The 18666-nt window shown below is 43.8% G+C and overlaps 1 protein-coding gene across 3 annotated transcripts in view; it reads right to left on the bottom strand.

Moving 5' to 3' along the window:
• The window catches only part of Kdm2a (lysine demethylase 2A), an 81985-nt gene extending 68867 nt beyond the window's left edge, over window positions 1-13118 (bottom strand). Inside the window, exons 1-2 of one of the 3 annotated variants that reach the window (XM_029472320.2) lie at window positions 12467-12554; window positions 9281-9381 (exon numbers count right to left, since the gene is read on the bottom strand). In XM_029472320.2, the coding sequence (XP_029328180.1) occupies window positions 9281-9322 (42 nt within the window). In that variant the 5' untranslated portion in view covers window positions 9323-9381; window positions 12467-12554. Of the gene's footprint in view, window positions 1-9280; window positions 9382-10810; window positions 11593-12466 lie in introns of those variants that run through there. The other 2 variants (XM_021151213.3, XM_029472319.2) reach the window with 2 other exon arrangements.
• Window positions 13119-18666: the final 5548 nt, after the last annotated feature.

Here is an 18666-nt window from a genome sequence, read left to right as displayed (position 1 = left end):
CATGTCAAGGATCCAATGCCTCAGACCCATGGGAGTGGCCAAGCTCCTCATGACTCCCCAGTAAGGCTCAGAGGGATGGTAAAGGCTTCCTTTGGCTAAGTGCAAATGTTGGTACAAACTAAAAAATAAAGCTCCCTCCTCCCAATGTTTACAGTCTGAGACTCCTCACCTGTGCACATCTCCTACCAAGACAAGCTAACTTACCCTGTCTGTACATAAAGAAGGTGCTTAGGTTCAGGATTGTTGCATACGTACCACCACTCCATCCTAGGCCACCTGACTTCAACTTTGTGTGTGTCTGTCCTTTATTTTCTAGTAGTCCCAGTCAGAGTTCCAGGACCCAAGGCTATTGGATATTGATATTGGTGGCCAAAAGTGTTTGCTTCTCGAAAAGTTCAACACTTAAGTTTAGTTTCTAGTGCTCATGCCAAGTAGTTCACAAGTACCAGGGGATCTGATAGCCTCTGCTGGCTTCTGAAAGCACATGCTCCCATGTATACATACACAAATAAACAATGCTAGAATTAATCTTAAAAATAAAGCTGGGAGGGGGGGGGTGTTCACTGGAGAGATGGCTCAGCGGTTAAGAACACTGACTGCTCTTCTGAAGGTCCTGAGTTCAAATTCCAGCAACCACATGGTGGCTCATAACCATCCGTAATGAGATCTGATGCCCTCTTCTGGTGTGTCTGAAGACAGCTACAGTATATTTATATACATAAAAAATAAATCTTTAAAAATAAATAATAGTACTATAAAATGCTTTCCAGAGGAAAAGTTAAGCATAAAGGATAATAATCCCTTAGTAGTCCATATACAAATTCGAATAGTCTTTGTAAAAATAGGAGAATATCTGCACATAAGAGAAGTGTTTACAGGGGCTGGAGAGATGGCTCAGAGGTTAAGAGCACTGACTGCTCTTCCAGGGGTCCTGAGTTCAATTCCCAGCAACCACATGGTGGCTCACAACCATCTAAAATGAGCTCTAGTGCCCTTTTCTGGCCTGCAAGCATACATGTGATACAGAATGCTGTACACATAACAAATAAATAAATAAATAAATCTTTAAAAAAAAACATTAAAAACAAGAAGTGTTTGCAGTTTAAATTACTGTGAGGCAGACATTGTTTTCTTCTTTAAAATTAAAAGGAAAGATCTTGCTAGACTAGCATTCAGCTCTGCAAAACCAAAAGACTGCCAAATTAATAATGTCTTCAGGATGTCTTGTACTTTAATCACTCCTGTTGCTATCCAAAGATACCATTTTCCAGTATCAAAGAGCCAGGGGACCCAAACTAATTATGACAGTAAACTGGAGCACTTTACCACAGAAAAGATTAAATTGTTACAGTCTAGTTTGTTCAGTTAACCAGCCAGTAACATGAGAGTTTCAATACTAAGTGGTATCATGCTATGTATATGCCATGAAAAAAGAATCATGTTTGGCTGCAAGAACATACTACCATACTACACAGACAAAACTGAACTTTCTATCTTGTATTGTTAATATCAAGAGGCACAGGAAAAATGAGGATTCAAGGGGTTTTCTTTAAACACACAATTACTGCAGACTTAAGTATTGAAGACTGGGGTGGGCAGTGGTAGTATACACCTTTAATCTCAGCATTTGGAAGGCAGAGGCAGACAGATCTCTGAGTTTGGGGGGCGGGGGGGAGGATCTACAAAGTGAGTTCAAAGGCCAGTCAAGACTACATAGGGCTAGAAAGCCCATCTACAATAAAGAGAGAGACAGAGATGGGGGGGGGGGTGACTAAAACAGAAACCAGAAAACAATATTACGTAGAGGTGGAAAAACCTAAGCAGGTAATTTAATTTGGTTTGGCCAGAATACACCCAGGATAAGAGTAAAATAAAAACAATATTGTGATAATTGGGGCATAAACACTTGGATAGTAAGTTTGCCCTACAATGTTAAAAAGCTTTAAAAACTTACACTATTTCCACACTTTTGTTTTGTGGTGCTGGGGCTTGAGCCCAGAGCTAAGAAGATATGGAATACTGCATTACAACTCTAATACTTAATTAGTTTAACTTCACTCTTCAACAGATGAAAAGAAATTAAAGTCCACCAAGGTTAATTAGGGGTGGGTTTGTAGCTCAGTTAAAGGAGTGCTTGCTTAGCATACATGAGTCCCTGTGTTTGATTACCACATAAACCAAGCATTTACAAGTGGTGATACACACCTGTAATACTAGTACTCAGGAGGTCAAGGAAGAGGATCAAAAGCTCAAGGTCTGGGATGGAGACATAAATTCAATCCTGCAAACCCACAGATATAAGTAATAAGATCAAAGTCTGGATCCCACCACCCACATAAAATTGGGTGGGCATACTGGACAGGATTTCAGTGCTCAGGAAGCAGAGACGGAATCTCCAGGGCAAGTGGCTATCTAGAGTAGCAATTAGGAAGAGAACTGGCTCAGTAAGAAAAGAGAAGAGAGAACGGTGGCCAATACCTGGTATCTCCAGACCCATATGCACACGTCTGACTCCACACCCATGTATCCCAACATTTCAACAAGCCTCTTCAAATAACAAAAAGCTAGAGGTCAAAGTGGCAGCAGAGGAGACCTATAATCCCACTGTTGGGAAAGAAGAAAGATTCTTGGGATTTGCTGGCTAGTCAGTCTAGACTAATTGTTGGACTCCAGGTCCATTAAGATGGTAGCCAAAGCTGACAATCTAAAGTTGTAATCTTCAAAACCCATGCAGTAGAAGGAAAGAACAAACTTTCCCAAGTTGTCTGATGGCCTTCATATCCGCAACATGGAACACATGAGCACACAATAAATCAAATGCAATGAAAAAAAAGTGTGCTGCTCTGCTCACCCCCCAAATGTGTTCTTCTTTAATAAATGTCCCTTATCTTAATGAACATCTAAGCCACACAGGTGGAAACTTGGGAATCACATCTACATCTCCTTTACATGTCTCAAAACATCTAGTGAAAAGTCTATGATATTTTCTAGAAGTATTTTTCAAATTATTCCCTCTAATTTTCCTGTCAGCTCTCAACAACCCAATACCAACATACTACTTGAACCACCATGGTCTCCTAACTGGTCAAAAGTCCATTCCTGCACTCTCCCTGGGATTATCTATATATTACAATTCCAATCTTTTCTGCAATTTGGTCACAGATACTGTAATCTAAACATAAGGCCACTCTGGTGAACCTCAGTCCGCAGCTTCCTCCCACTGTAATGCTTTATTGACACCTCCACTACTCTGACAATAGTCTAACCCTTTCATTACACCTCTATAGTTATACTGACCTTTTTAGCTTTTTTGTTGTTGTTTTGGCTTTTCAAGACAAGAGTTTTTTTATCTTGTACCTTGGCTGTCCTGGAAATGGCTCTGAATATTAGGCTGGCCTCGACAAAGATCCACCTGAATGTTGGGATTAAAAGGTGTAAGCCAAAATTGCCCAGCCTTTTTAATTGCCTCATTAGTCTCTCAAAAATGTCAAATCCTTCCCAGCTTTGGCTCCATTTTGCCTCTTTCTCACCTTATCCTTCAGGTCTCAGTTTTGAACCCTTTTTTTTTTTCATCAAGTGTTATCTGATACCTCAACCCCATTACTAAGTGTGGCCTAGACTAGATTAGGTCACTGTTACACTGATCCATGCTGCACTTCTTTGTAGCCCTTTGCATAACCATAATTTACATGACTATTACAAACATTTGTTTAATGTTTGACTCATCGAAGTAGAGATTCCATGGCAAACAGGTCTATTATGCACATTATTCTAAAAGTCTTGCTTACAACATGATACATAGTTAAATGTTACTGATATTTTCTTATTTCTATTTAAAACTTTGCATTAGCCAATCCCACAAGAGTAGCTTCAGGTCTCAGAATAAAATGCCATCTTCTTAGAAAACTTTTCACTGACTAATCAATATAACAAAAGTGATCCTGACTCTACAAGTATTTTATGACCCTCAAATTTCCTTATTTAGTACAGACATTACAATATTTGAAAAAAATTTTTAAGTGTCTGGCTCGGCATAAGCACTCAACAAACATTTAAAGTGAACTAATCCTCTGAGTGAGAAAGATAATTTGGTAAATACCTCAAATTAATTTATCATATAAAAACATATAAAATATTTTTATAAGTAATATATAAACAAAAACCATAAGTGTTCAACCAACAAAGTTGGATAGTTCGGTGGAGCTTATAGCATACTCTAGGGAAAAAAAATGTCAACTTTGAATCCTACCTCTGTCCCATCTTGACTGGGTAACTCAGAACAAATTACTTAAGGCACTAAGTATATTTCCAAACCTGAAAATTGGGAATCAAAGCATCCAACTATGCCAGGCAGTGTTAGTACACACCTTTAATACTAGAACTTGGGAGAAGGGAAACAGAGTTTGAGGCCAGCCTGGTCTAAAGAGTAAGTCTCAGAACAGCCGGGGCAAAAACATCCACTTTAAAGGCTGCTAAAAAATAAATTAGCAAGTAGTTTTGCATTACTTAAAAACAGAGATGTACTCTGAGATACGAGTCCTTAGGTAGGTAATTTTACTATCCTGCAAACATCATAGCGCTCATTTATATAAATCTATAGGCATAACCTACTACATGACTAACTCATGAGATACACAAAGCACAGTCTGTCCTCAATGTTATTTTATGACACATCACTGCAATCAATAACTGTATTGTATGGAAATAAAAACAAAGATGTCTGTACATGGTCAACATAAGACACATTCTGTTTTCAAGTAGTAGTGAACCATGGCTGGTTGAATTAGAAACTCAAAGGGCCAATTACACATTCAATTAATATGTGTTATGGTCCAGTAACAGTATGCTTTTTTCCCCCATCACAGTGTGATACTTTCTATTATCTATATAATTTTTTTAAATTATAAACTCCCATTGTTTAAAAAGATTTATTTATTTTATTCATGTGAGTACACTGTAGCTGTCTTCAGACACACCAGAAGAGGGCATCAGATCCCATTACAGGTGGTTGTGAGCCACCATGAGGTTGCTGGGAATTGAACTCAACATCTCTGGAAAAGCAGTCAGCACTCTTAAGCACTGAGCCATCTCTCCAGCCCTATCTGTAACTCTTTAAGAACAACAACAACAACAAAGAGAGAAAGACAGACAAAGTTTCTTAGTGTTGCCCAGGTTAAGGAAGAAAGAAAGAAAGACAGACAGACAGACAAGGCTTCTTAGTATTGCCCAGGTTATCTTTGAGGCTGTGGGTGGTGAGGGTGGTGGGAGAGTATCTAGCACAAGCAGGCAAGAGCCCATGGCAATCTAAAGAGGGCATCAGAACCCCTCGAACCAGAGTTATAAGCAGTTAGTTAGGAGGGTGGGGTGGCTTCATATGAGTCTTAAATCTCACTTAAAGCCAGGCAGTGGTGGTGGCAGCACACACCTTTAATCCCAGCATTTGGGAGGCAGAGGCAGGTGGATTTCTGAGACCAGCCTGGTCTACAGAGTGAGTTCCAGGACAGCCAGGGTTATACATAGAAACCCTGTCTCGAAATAACCAAAAAAATTTTTTCACTTAAAAATATAGTATCTTACTAAACCCAGGTATGGTGCCTACAGTCCCAGCAATTCAAGATGGATGGAGGGAGACAGGATCACTGCAAGCTTTAGGCCAGCCTTGTTTATCTACATGGGAACCCCCCGTTTTTTAAAAGACAAATGTTAAATACACATACATACACACATATATAACATATATACTATATATATTATATCTATACACACACATATATGTTTAATTTTAAAAGATTATGTTATGGGACCTGGAGAGAGATGGCCCAGTTGGTAAAGTATTTGTCCTATAATCATGAGGATCTCAGGTTGATCCCCAGCACCCTGGTAAAAAGCTGAACACTGTGAATGTCTATAATCCTAGCACTTTGGTGGAGGTAGCAGCATCATTAAGTTCAAAGTCATCCTCAGCTATATACAAAAATACAAAAGGCCAACCTGGGTTATGAGCTCCTATCTCAAAACAACAACAACAACACCACCCTGGAAGGCTGGAAAGATGGCTCTAATGTTAAAGCTGAATAGGTAAATGTGGTCATGAACAACTATAACCCCAAGGTTTGAGGAGGTACAAAGAGGCAGATTCTGGGACTTGGTCCCAGGGGTCAGTGAAAACCTCTTTTAAAAACACTTTTAAAATACAGTGAGAGCAGTAGAAGAGGGAACTTAAATGTTAATCTATGGCCTGCATAAACACTCCAGGTGAACACAAATATAAGCACACAGAAAACAGAGAAGGTGATGTGATCAAGGAAGATAACCATAGTTGTCTTCTGGACCCCACATGCAAGCATATACATATATACAAGCACATATATGCACACATACAAAAAAGTTCTTTATGGAAGGCATTTATAATTAACACACACACATATTTGTTTGTTTTGTTTCTTGAGAAGGGATTTCCTGGCTGTCCTAGAACGTGATTTATAAACCAGGCTGGCCTGGAACTCAGAGACTACTAGCCTGCCTCTCCCTCCCAAGTGCTGGGATAAAGGTGTGTGCCACCCCCAGCCTGGCTGAAATAAAAGCGTTGACACTGACTTAGAAAAGAAGAGGCATCAGTCACTCTAAGCCTCAAAATTATTATTCAAAATGCTAAGAAAGATTTTTCTAAAACATACATATATTCTTTTACACAACTGTGCAACAGTTTATTAACTAAGAAGAAATATACTAGAAAAGGTGGCCAGGTAGAAATCACCCTAACACATTTAAAAAAAAAAAATCTTATCAGAACAAGTCACAAAAATCCTAGATATCCTTATGACAAGACTTTGCTAAAAATGTAAGTTTTGTTTGCTGAAAAAGCTACTCCTTTTAAATATTAGACTCTAAGACCTTCCAGGTATCCATCAAAACAGTTCAACCATTCTATAAACTTGAAAAATTAATTTCAGAGGTTAGAGAGATGGCTCAGAAGTTAAGAGTACTTGTAAACCAGGCGTGGTGGCGCACGCCTTTAGTCCCAGCACTCAGGAGGCAGAGGCAGGAGGATTTCTGAGTTCGAGGCCAGCCTGGTCTACAAAGTGAGTTCTAGGACAGCCAGGGCTACACAGAGAAACCCTGTCTCGAAAAACCAAAAAAAAAAAAAAAAAGAGTACTTGTTGTTCTTGAAGGAGACCCAGGATTAGTACCCTGCACCTATACAGTGGCTCACAAAAATCTAACTCCAACTCCAGGGGGATTCAATGCCCTTTTCTAGCCTCTGTGGCATTTTGAGTGCACATGGTACACATTCATGGATGTAAGTAGATACTCATACACATTCAATAAGAAATAAATCTTTAAACAATAATAAATTCCATTCATCAATAGCAAAGTTTCTATAGCATTATCTTTCCTGTTCCAAAGAAATTCAAGAAATATCAAGACCCAAGCAATGTGGCACACAACTTTAATGCCAGCTCTGGGAAAATAGAGGAAGGGAGTCTCTGAGTTAGAAGCCAGCCTGGTCTACCAAGCAAGACCCTATCCCTGTCTAAAATAAAAAAGTATATAAATATACAGGTTCTTTCTAAGTATTTAATTTTACCTTCATTAGAAAATATTTGGCTGGGCATGTTGGCACACACCTATCTCGGTGCTTGGGAGAGAGAGGCAGGTAGATTTCCCAGTTGATGCTAACCTGGTCTAAGAACTTGGAGATCTAGATTGGGAAATGGCTAAGTGGTTAAGAGCACTGATTGATCTTCCAGAGTTCCTGAGTTCAATTCCCAGCAACCACATTCTGTAATGGAATTGGATGCTCTCTTCTGGTGTGTCTGAAGACGGCAACAGTGTACTCACATCCATTAAATAAATAAATAAATGTTTTTTTTTTAAAAAAAGAACTGGGAGATCTGCCTATCTCAGCCCCTCAAATGCTAGATTAAAGGTGTACAGCACCACTGTCCTGAAATAAAATCTTATAAGCCAATATGAATTTAGAAATATAAAACAAGTCCCTAAAATAAGGTTAACAGAACACATGCATGTTAGATATACTTGCCAATTCATATTAATCTTTCTTTTTTTTTAATTAGATATCTTGTTTTATGTGAGTTTTACCTGCATGTATGTCTGGGCACCATGTAAGTGTTTGGTACCCGGGAGGTCAGAAGAAGATATTAGAGTCTCTAGAATTAGAGTTACAGATAGTTGTGAGCCTCCATGTGATGCTGGGCATTGAACCAAGTCCTGTGGAAGAGCAGCAAGTGCTCTTAACCACTGAGCCATCTCTTCAATCCTCCACTTCCAATCTCTTTAACAAGCACGTTAACAAAAGAAAAAGCCAAAAGGAAGCAAGTAAAGTAGTTCACACCTGTAACTCTAGCACTCATGAGTTTGAGGCAGAGAGACTGCCACAAATCCCAGGCCACTCAAGGCTACAGTGTGAGAACCTATCTCACAAAAGCAAATCAAAGAAATCTATAGCCTTTTCTCTAAGAGTGAAGATCATCAGATCATCAGAAAATGAATTCCAGAACTATGTTTCTCACTAAAAGAAAAAAAAAAAAAAAAAAAACACAGTGCCAAATGAAACCACATAAAATCTTAAGCAATATTCTAGATCTAGAATTCACAAACTACATACAATTCTGTGTCTCTCCTATCCTACTCTACAAATACAAATTTGAATATTCAAAATGAATACGTAGTAAATAATACTAATAAAGGTCTAAGGAGAAAAAAACAAAACAAAACAAACAAACCATTAAACTCCAATAGAGCAACCTTGAAAGAATAACAGAACTAAAAGTATTCAAACCCATGTATGAGCTAATGTTTAAACTATAAAGTTTTCTTTCAGTAACATGTCTCATAAATTCCTTCCAAAATATTAAAGACAAAGACCTTTATCAGCATCTAGTACTGTCCTCAAATCAGTCATAGCAATGTCCCAAACTTGCCAAGCTCTTAACTATCCTTCCTTGCTTTGTTCTTAAAATTTACATTCTAATATAACTTACTCAATTAGATTTACCACAATGCCACTATTGCAAAGTTAGGAATCTTTGTCTCATTACAATCCACAAAATCCTTTGATTTTCAGAACTGCAATGATTTCTCTTAAACTTAAGACTTTAACTCCATTGCCAAACACTATAAATTAAGGTTCTAACGACCTGACCAAAAAAACAAAAAAAAACAAGTGAGATATCAATATATTTTCACCCCTCCTCTGGTACACAGAAAAGCCATCTAAAATAATTTTTTCCAAAAGGAGGGAATTGAAAATACTAACCAATCTCTGGCTGTACCGAATCCTTTCTTCTTCAGGTTCCATCTCTCACTCTTCTGATGGAAGTACAGTAAAGAAACCACTCCAGGGATGCCTTCCTCTTCCTAAGGATCCAAATTTACAAAGGAAATGAAGAGAAATAAGAACTCATTATGGAACTTATACCTCCTTCTCATTAAGTTAAAGACTCTTTGAGAATCCTTTATCCTCTTGGGCAAATGGTGCCATGTCTTGTCAATATTAATCACATCACAACTATAAAATAAGACCTAAGCAAAAGGAGACTTTGGTTTCAGTTCCTTAGGACCAGCCACATCATTTGTTTCTGCTCATGGGATTGCAATTAGCAAAATTCTTCCTGCTAACATTAGCAATAGATAGATAAATAGATAGATAGATAAAGGGGACTGGAGACATGGCTCAGTGCTTAACAGCACTGCTACTTTTCAAGAGGATCCGAGTTCAATTCTCAACAATCACATGGCAGTTCACTGTCTGATTCCAGTTCTAAGGGACCCTTACACAGATATAATGCAGGTGAAAAGGCTCAGGACTTTTACTTCTCTTCTTCTGTATGTTTTCTGGTGTGTGTGTGTGTTTGTGTGTGTGTTTAAGTTTTGTTGTTTTGAGACAGGATCTCTCTACATAGCCCTGGTGGTCTTGGAACTACAACATAGACCAGGCTTGCCTCCAACTTACAAGAGACCCGACTGCCTCTGCTTGCCCAGTGCTGGCAAAGGTGTGCAGCACCAAACCCAGGAAGGACTTTTATTTCTAAAGTGCTGAATGGCCAGATGAAGATGAAGTACACGCAAAACTAAGCCAGACCCTAAACCAGTGAGTTCTCAAACAGGTAATAACAAATTATAAGCAAAACAGGGAGGTTACTTTCATAAAAAAAAAAAAAGAGGGCAAGAAAAATTAAGTTTTACAGAAAGACGTCAAACCAACGTTCCATATCCTTCTAGTAAGGAACTGCCTTCCCCAAACTACCATCCACCACCTCAAGGTGAACAACTACAGAACAAATTTGAGAGTTGCAAACGGAGGCAAAAATACCATCTAATCTAGATGAGTAAATAATAAATGAAACGTCTCGATATATGGATACGGGTGAAACATCCATTAAATAAAGACCGGTTGGCACGTCAATCAATCCACAACACCAAGCAAGGGTTTTCATTTTTCTAAATAATCTTTCTCCTGAATAATGGCTTCCAATTGGGTATACAAATGGTTTTTTTCTCTCTTGTAAATATAATAACGGCCACGTTAACAAAATCCTTTCAGAGGACCCGATGACATAGTTTGCGAGAGCAGTTCGTGGCACTGCCCTCCTCGGCCTCGGTCGCGAGGGACACAGTCTGCACCCCCAGGGCCGGACAGCAAAGCGGTAAACCTCGACTGCTCCCCTAGGGAAAAGGCGTTCTATGGCTCACCCCTTGCAAAGAAATAAAAACTTTACATTAAGTCTTTAGATAAGACCGGGAACCAAACTTCCCAGGGCGGGGGAGGGGGGAGGGGAAATCTCACCGAGGATTTTGTTCTTGAGTTCTTGTCCAAGAGAGAAGTAAAATTCCAAACACAGACAAAATAAAATCCCAAACGTCGTCTTCGGTATTTCTGTGTATTAACCCAGTATCCAGAGAAGGGTCAGAGCGACCCGGAAAAGAGGAAACAGTTACTGAATCAAACCTCCTCTTCTGGCTTTTACAGACTCCGCGTCCGAGGCGTCAGGGAAGCAAGACCACTCGGCTACTCCCCCAAGCTGGCGGTCAGCAGCCCCAGCCCGAGACCCGGGTCAACCGGGCCGCGGGAAACACCCTCTTCTCGGTACCCTCAGCCGGCCACAGCCGCTACCGTAGCCCAGGAGCCGCGGCCGATCAGCTGAGACCCGCCCGGCCGACGCTCCCCGCGCCGCCCGGCCCCCCGGAACGCGGGCCCCGGCCCCGGGGGGCGGAGAGGGCGGGAGCAGCGAAGCGCCCTGACCGGGGGCCCTCGGCTGCCTTTGCGTCGTCCCCTGAGCCGGGGATCCGCGCTGCGGGACGATCCCCCGTACACCCCCAGCTACTCCCCAGTAGCAGAGGAGAGACTCCGGGGGATGGGCCCCCTGACGTTGCCCTTCCACGCGAAGAGCCCACTACCCGGGAGGGAAACAGCCGCGACGGGCCCGGGAGCTGGAAAGGTGCTCTGCGGCCCGCCGCCGCCGCCGCCGCCGCCGCCGGGAAGGGGTGTTGTTTCCCTCACACAGGAGGATCCGCTGAAGCAGCCGCCGCCATTTTGAACCCGTCAGATTCTCACATACACACAGCTCCTCCGGCCTTACTGCGCAGGCGCCCTCTCTTCACCACCACCCCCTCCCTCCCGTCGCCTCTCCACCCCCACCTCCTTCGAGCCTCCCAGCGCGTCTTACCGCTCTCCGGGACACACGTGAACGCGCACGCGTCACTGCCCCCCGCCCCCTCTACCACGGACACACCGCCGGAGCGCGCACGCGCCGATTGCGTCGGCCTCGAATCGCCCGCGCCCCGCGACGCCGACGCGGTTCCCCGCCCTCCCCCCCTCGCGTCAGCCCGCACGCCCTCTGGCCGGCCTACCGCCCCCGCTCCCTGCCCGCCTCCTCTCAGGTCTCCGGCGCGGCCGGGTGCCTGCGCCTGCGCGCCAGTCGCGAGCCTCCTCCGCGCGCGCTCTCTCTCTCTCTCCCCCACACCCGCACACACAGACACACACGCACACACAGACACACACGCACACACAGACACACGCACACACAGACACAGACGCGCGCGCGCGCACACACACTCACAACTTCGCTGGTGACCCCGCCCATCGCCGGCCAGCCGCGCCAGCCGCTCTCCCTCCCCCACTACTCTAGGGAGGGTTGTGACCCCCGACCCCCACAAAACACAGCACCCCGCCCCAAGCAGTAGGAAGCATCTCCCCTTCCCCTTAGAGCCACCTCTGCTGGGTGGTCAGACGGGTCACCCAAACGAGGGCCAGACGGCCTGGGTCAGGGCAGCCGCTGGCCGCCTCAACGCGGGGTCCCCCGGGGTCATGCCATGGGAGTGGGCCAGAGCCGGGCGCTTCGCTCGGGCCTTGTCAGACCCAGGGAGTGCACGGAAAGCGGCGCCCTCCCGCCGGGCGTCCTCCCTCCCTCCCGCGCCGGCCGGCCGGCCGGCCGAGGCCCACCTGCTCGCCATCCCGGAGTAGGCCCCTGCGTCCCTGCTGCAGGGCCTGGCCGCCCGTAGCACGGGGGTTGCTCCTCTCTGTGCAGCGAACCGGTTTCGCCTCACCCACTCCTCGCCGCTCCGAAGGGGCAGGAAACGGTAGCAGTAGCATGTCTGTCCCGAGCTCTGTCCCCTCAGGGCAGCTGCAGACGCTTGACAAGGGAGTCCACAGGTGCTGTGCGCGACAGTGGGATCCACGACGGCTCAGGGGTGGCAGCAGCTAGCACACCCCACTGCGGGCCGCAGGCTCCCAGGGAGGTGGCCCAGGGAGCCCCTGCTGTTGGCCACGCTCAGGTTTCCGTAGCGCCGGTGCCCTCGGCGGCCCGGGTGGGACGTGACCCCGCCCCCGGCGAGTCGGGGCACCCCCCACGGAGAGGGGCGCGGGCCGCCCCTAACCCCGGGGCCGCGGCTTGCGAGGGAGGCCCAGCCGGGAAAATGTCTCCGGTTGGTGTGCGCAGCTTCGCGCGAGGGTCAGCGATGGGGCAGCGGCGGCCCAAGCTGCTCGGCCCTGCCTACGAACCGGCTCCCGCGGCTCGACAGCTGCCCGACGGGCGAGCGGGCCCCGGACGTCGACGGAGCCCAGCCAGAGGTAACAGCAATGCCATGCGAGCAGCCCAACTGCGCTCAGGGCAGTTCCCCAGCCAATCTCGTGCTTTGAGGCCCGTTTAAATTGTAAATCCCACAAAGGACGGTGGCCTGGACGTTACACATCCAAGTGCTTGAGGTTGGCACTTTCCCCTTGCTGACTGGTGTCACATCTTTTTCTCCCTGCCTTGGTTTCCAACTCTTCAGTTTGATTCTGAAGAGTCTGGATTGGAAGAGGAAGACTACCGTGGTAGAGCTATCAAATAACGTTCATAAACAGCCTTCTAGGTCTTTTAGGAAGACGTTAGTGGTCGACAGTTGGAAAAAATGATACTTTCTTTTGCTATCACAGTTTGAACTGGGGTAAAGAAAGACACTCCTTAAATCCAAAGTATTATTTAATACAGCAAAAAGTTTTGCACACAGGATTTTAACAGACATTCTCTGCTGCTTTTCACATCTTTAGTAGACAAGAGAAAGAGCTTTGTGTTTCTAAACTCGTTTTAAAACTAAACAATGGGAATATAAGATTAAACGTGTGCATATTACTGTGATAGAGGTTCACAGCTCTGCAACTGCCAACAGAAACATCTCACTACAAAAGTGATTGGTTTGTATGGTCTCATTATCTTGCAGCCAGGCACTGAGCAAAGTCACTTTATTCTGATACCAGTTGCTTTTCAGACTTTTTAGAGCATTGCTTCGAAGAGTCACTGTCAGAAACTTTGCCATATTGAAGGCCTCTTTTGGTGTTCCAGGCTATAGTAAAATATGTTCTAAACTAGTACTCTTACCCATGTGTGGTGACTCACACTTGGGAGGCAATCCTAGGACTCCACAGAGGCTGAGGCAGGAAGAGTCCCATAAGTTAAAAGCCAGCCTATGTGAGATAATGAATTCAGGTCAGCTTGGCCTTACAGAGTGCAACTCTGTCTCAGAAGAAGGCAGCAGTCTTTTACATCCAATGCCAGGTGTGGCCCCAGAGACATCAGGAGTTTTGTAGCTATAAAACAAAAGTCTCAACTACACTGCAGTAGGGGAACTGACTAAACAAATGCACCCAATACTGTCTCTACAGGCTGGCTGCCATCTACCAAAGCAGATGGCCCATCATATTACCCCAAATCATAGTGGCTCTGATGGGTAGGGGCAGATCTGTGAGGACTACTGTTTTGCCTTTAATCATTCCAGAAGTCTAGAACTGGGGCAGTTCCCCAAGAAGGCCACTAGACCTTTGAACTATGGAGCTAAAGGAAGAGGAGATAAGTGGTTTATGAGAAGGAAGAAAAAAAATCCTAGAAGCCTTGATAAAATGGTCCCTATCTGGAATCATCTGGTATCTTAATAAGCTGTAAACTCATTTCAGCTTTTTATGCATATGTGTGTCAGTGTCTGCTTGCCCTCATAGTGCATACAAACCCAAATATGTGAGCCTATGTATGGAGGCAAGGTATATATAGGCTAGAGGACAACCTTGGGTATCATTCCTCAGGGACCGTCTACCTTTTTCTTCTTTTAGAGACAAAGTCTCCCACTGACCTGGAACTCCCAAGTAGGTAAGCTGGCTGACCAGGGAACTAAGATTGCAAGTACACTATGAGTACCCATCTCTTTACATGAATTCTGAGGCTCAAACTCAGGCAAGCACTTTACCAACTGGGCCATTTTATCAGCACCAGTATCTTTCTTTGTTGGTGGTAGTTTGTTTTTGCTTTTTGACGTAGGATTTCTCTGTGTAGCAGAGCCCTGGATGCCCTGGAACTTTGTAAACCAGGCTGGCCTTTAATTCAGAGATCTGCTGTATTAGTCAGGGTTCTCTAGAGTCACAGAACTTATGAAATATCTCTATATATTAAGGGAATTTATTGGAATGACTTACAGTCTGCTGCCCAACTAACCCAACAATGGGCAGGTATGAATGGGAAGTCCAAGAATTTAGTAGTTGCTCAGTCCCACAAGGCTAGGTGTTTTAGCCAGTCTTCTTATAGGCTGGAATCCTGAAGAAGCAGGTTCCAACAGATCTGCTGGCAGATAATGTGTAAGCAGGTAAAGAAAAACGAACCCTTCCTCTTCCTGTTGTCCTTATGGAGGCTTCCAGCAGAAGGTGTAGCCAACATTAAAGGTATGCATAACCATGCCTGGACCTAAGCTTTTCTATACATGAAACTTGCTCTGTCCCAGGCTGGCCTTGAACTCAGAGATGTGCTTGCCTGTCTCCTGTACCACCTTACCTGATCCTGAGCTTTTCATGGCTACTAAGCCTCAATATCTGGCTCAAAAGCATGTGCCATCCCATGTCAAGATCCAAATCAGAAGCCTGTGTCAAGATCTCAGGTGAGCCCTCCATTTCTGGATTGTAGTTCATTCCAGATGTAATCAAGTCGACAACCACGAATAGCTATCATATCTGTCTACCTCTGCCTCCCCGAGTGCCGAAACTAAAGGCAAGTGCTACCATATCCAGCTTCCATCTTTCTTTCTCTTTGTTTTTTGTTTTGTTTTTCATTTGAGACAAGGTCTCACTTGTGCAGTCCTGGATGGTCAAGAAGTTGCTATGTAGACCAAGGTGGCCTAAAGTCAGACACCTGCCTGTCTCTGTCTCTGACCTTGGTATTACAGGTGGGCATCACTACACAGTTTTGTTTTCACAAAAGTAACACCCAATAAATGCTGGACAGAGCATGTACTGCTCTTGCAGAGGATGTAAGTTTGGTTCCCAACTCCCATGTTGGCCATCCTGTAACAATCTGCAACTACAGCTTCATATATCTTGACAACCACTTTTGGCTTCTACCAGTAACTGCACTCGTATACACATACTGTACCCCACCCAAAGACACAAATGCATCCAGGGAATTTTTAAATCTATTTTTTCAAAGATTTATTTATTTTATGTATATGAATACACTGTAGCTATACAGATGGTTGTGAGCCTTCATGTGGTTGTTGGGAATTGAACTCTGACCCTGCTCACTCCAGCCCAAAGATTTATTTATTATTATATGTAAGTACACTGAATTCAATTCCCAGCAACCACATGGTGGCTTACAACTATCTGTAATGGGATCTGATGCCCTCTTCTGATGTGTCTGAAGACAGTGACAGTGTATTCACGTATGTAAAGTAAATACATATTTTAAAAAGTTAGATTTTATTTATTTGTGTATGCCAAGGCATACATACGGAGACCAAAGGACAACCTGTGGAAGAGGATTCTCTTCTTCCCCATCATGTGGGTCCCCAGTATAGAACTCAGGTTGTCAGGCTTGACGGCGAATACTTCTGTCTACTTAGCCATCTGGTAGGTGCTATATTTTTGACATCTAAATTTAAGAATAGGCTGGAAACTGTTAGCAGGTTATTTGCCTAGTAAGAACAAAGTTCAAGATTCCATACTAGCACTTCATAGAATAGGGCATGATGCTGCACAGCTATAATCCCAGCACACAGGCGGTAGAAGCAGGAGGTCAGAAGTTCAAAGTTGTATTGCCTATATATAGACAGTCTAGGCTATATAAGGCCTTATCTCTAAACAAACAGAAAAACAGCTTTGAGGAAAGATGCTTAGTATTTAAGCAAATGAAGAGGGTTCACATGACACACAAGTCTTCTAGCGCTTACACCGTGACCTATTCATAGCTGCTCTCTTTAGTCAGGGTGGTCTCTCTTTCTTTCCCATTCTGTGTCTCTGGTCTCCATTTTTTTCTCTCCCTGCCATCTTTTTCTCCATCATTCTGTACTATCTGTACCTTCGGTGTCCATGTTCTTTCTTACTTTTTTGGCGCACCATCTGACAGGCCTGTGTGCCTTGTCTTTTACTATCTGGTGCACTTAAACAAATCTCCTTTAGATCTGTTAGTGAGCATCTCCTTCTGTCTTGTTCCATGAGACAAGCTCTTTGTGGAGGTGAACTGAGCCACAAGGGTATCATCTGAAAGCATCTAAAATCAGTATTGCTATTAACATTAGAAATAAAAACTGAATGTTAGATGATCATGGCATAAAGGAATGATGAGTAATTTTCATTTGCATCTGGAAAAAGACTCTAAATGGGTTGGGGAGGAAAAAAGCCACAAATGCCTTATAAATTCTTCTGTCATTGAAGATGGGTGACACATTGTGGTGGTTTGAATGAGATTGGCCCCCATGAGCTCATGTATTTGCATGCTTAGTTCCCAGTTGGTAAACTGTCTGAGAAGGAGTTATTCCATTCTCATCTTGGTGGAGAGCATGGCTATGGCAGTAGACAAGGCATGTTGCTGGAGACATAGCTGCTTGCTCATCATGCATCCTGATCATCAGGCAGAAAGAGGGACTCTAGGCCTTTAAAACCTCAAAGCCTGCTCCTAGTGACACATCTCTTCCAATATGGCCACACAAAAGGAAGGCACATATGAAACTCATAAATGACATGGAATGTAGTTGGCCGTTTCTTTAGGATCATGGAACTTCAGCTTTCCCTGACTCAGTGCTAATCTACGACCATCTTCTGGCATTTGGCTTTTTCTACAGACTAGCCTCTCTTGGGTAGTGGGTTGACTTTGGCTGTTGGGGTAGCTGGGTCAGCATGTGATCTCCATGTTATTCCTACAGTCTTAGTAGTGCTAGGCTACCACTACATACCATTTCTAAAAGAATTGCTGCTCTGCACAGACCAGAACTGAGAAATTCCAACCATATCCCCTAAAGGCTACTTTGACAAGTACTTATCTGTATCCAGACTCTCCTAGCAGGTCAGGCCATTGATTACCTTCTTCAAGGACACATAGTATCTCTCCTCAGCTTCTGCTAAGACTGTTCGGCTGCTTCTGGAGGAATGCCTACCGGTTTTGTGTTTTTAACCTCCTGCCTTAACCTTCGTTCTCTTGAATAAAACTAATAAAACTAATGCTTGCTTGCCTGCTTCCTTTTAGTATCATTGTAGAGTCAGGAGACAAAGACATGACTGTCCCTTGGAATCTGAGACACAATATATTTAAAAAGCTTGCCGGTTCTTTTCTATTTTTTTCCTTTTTTTTTTATGATCTGGGTAGCAATGCTGGGGATCTTAACAAACTGTATTCTTTTTTTTTTTTTTTTTCCGAGTCAGGGTTTCTCTGTGTAGCCTTGGCTGTCCTGGAACTCACTCTGTAGACCAGGCTGACCTGGAACTCAGAAATCCACCTGCCTCTGCCTCCTAAGTGCTGGGATTAAAGGTGTGTGCCACCACTGCCCAGCTAGACTTTATTTATTCAAGGCAGAAATGGAAATCTAAAGAGATAAAATTCACCAAGAAGACAACTATATCTAAAATGAAGGCCAAATCAGAACATGAACTCTAATATGTGATATATGAAATCACATAGCCGGGCGTGGTGGCACACGCCTTTAATCCCAGCACTCGGGAGGCAGAGGCAGCCGGATTTCTGAGTTTGAGGCCAGCCTGGTCTACAAAGTGAGTTCCAGGACAGCCAAGGCTATACCGAGAAACCCTGTCTCGAAAACAAACAAACAAACAAACAAAATCACAATTTAAAAAACTCTTAACATGAAAACCTCCCCTGAAACACAGTTGACTGTCTTGCAATCCCTCCAGAG

This window comes from Mus caroli, unplaced genomic scaffold (assembly GCF_978045245.1).
Source record: "Mus caroli unplaced genomic scaffold, Mus_caroli_1 scaffold_20, whole genome shotgun sequence".
In the NCBI taxonomy this organism is placed as follows: Eukaryota; Metazoa; Chordata; class Mammalia; order Rodentia; family Muridae; genus Mus; species Mus caroli.
Note: the sequence above shows the minus strand (reverse complement) of the source record. Positions and strands in the feature narration are given on the sequence as shown.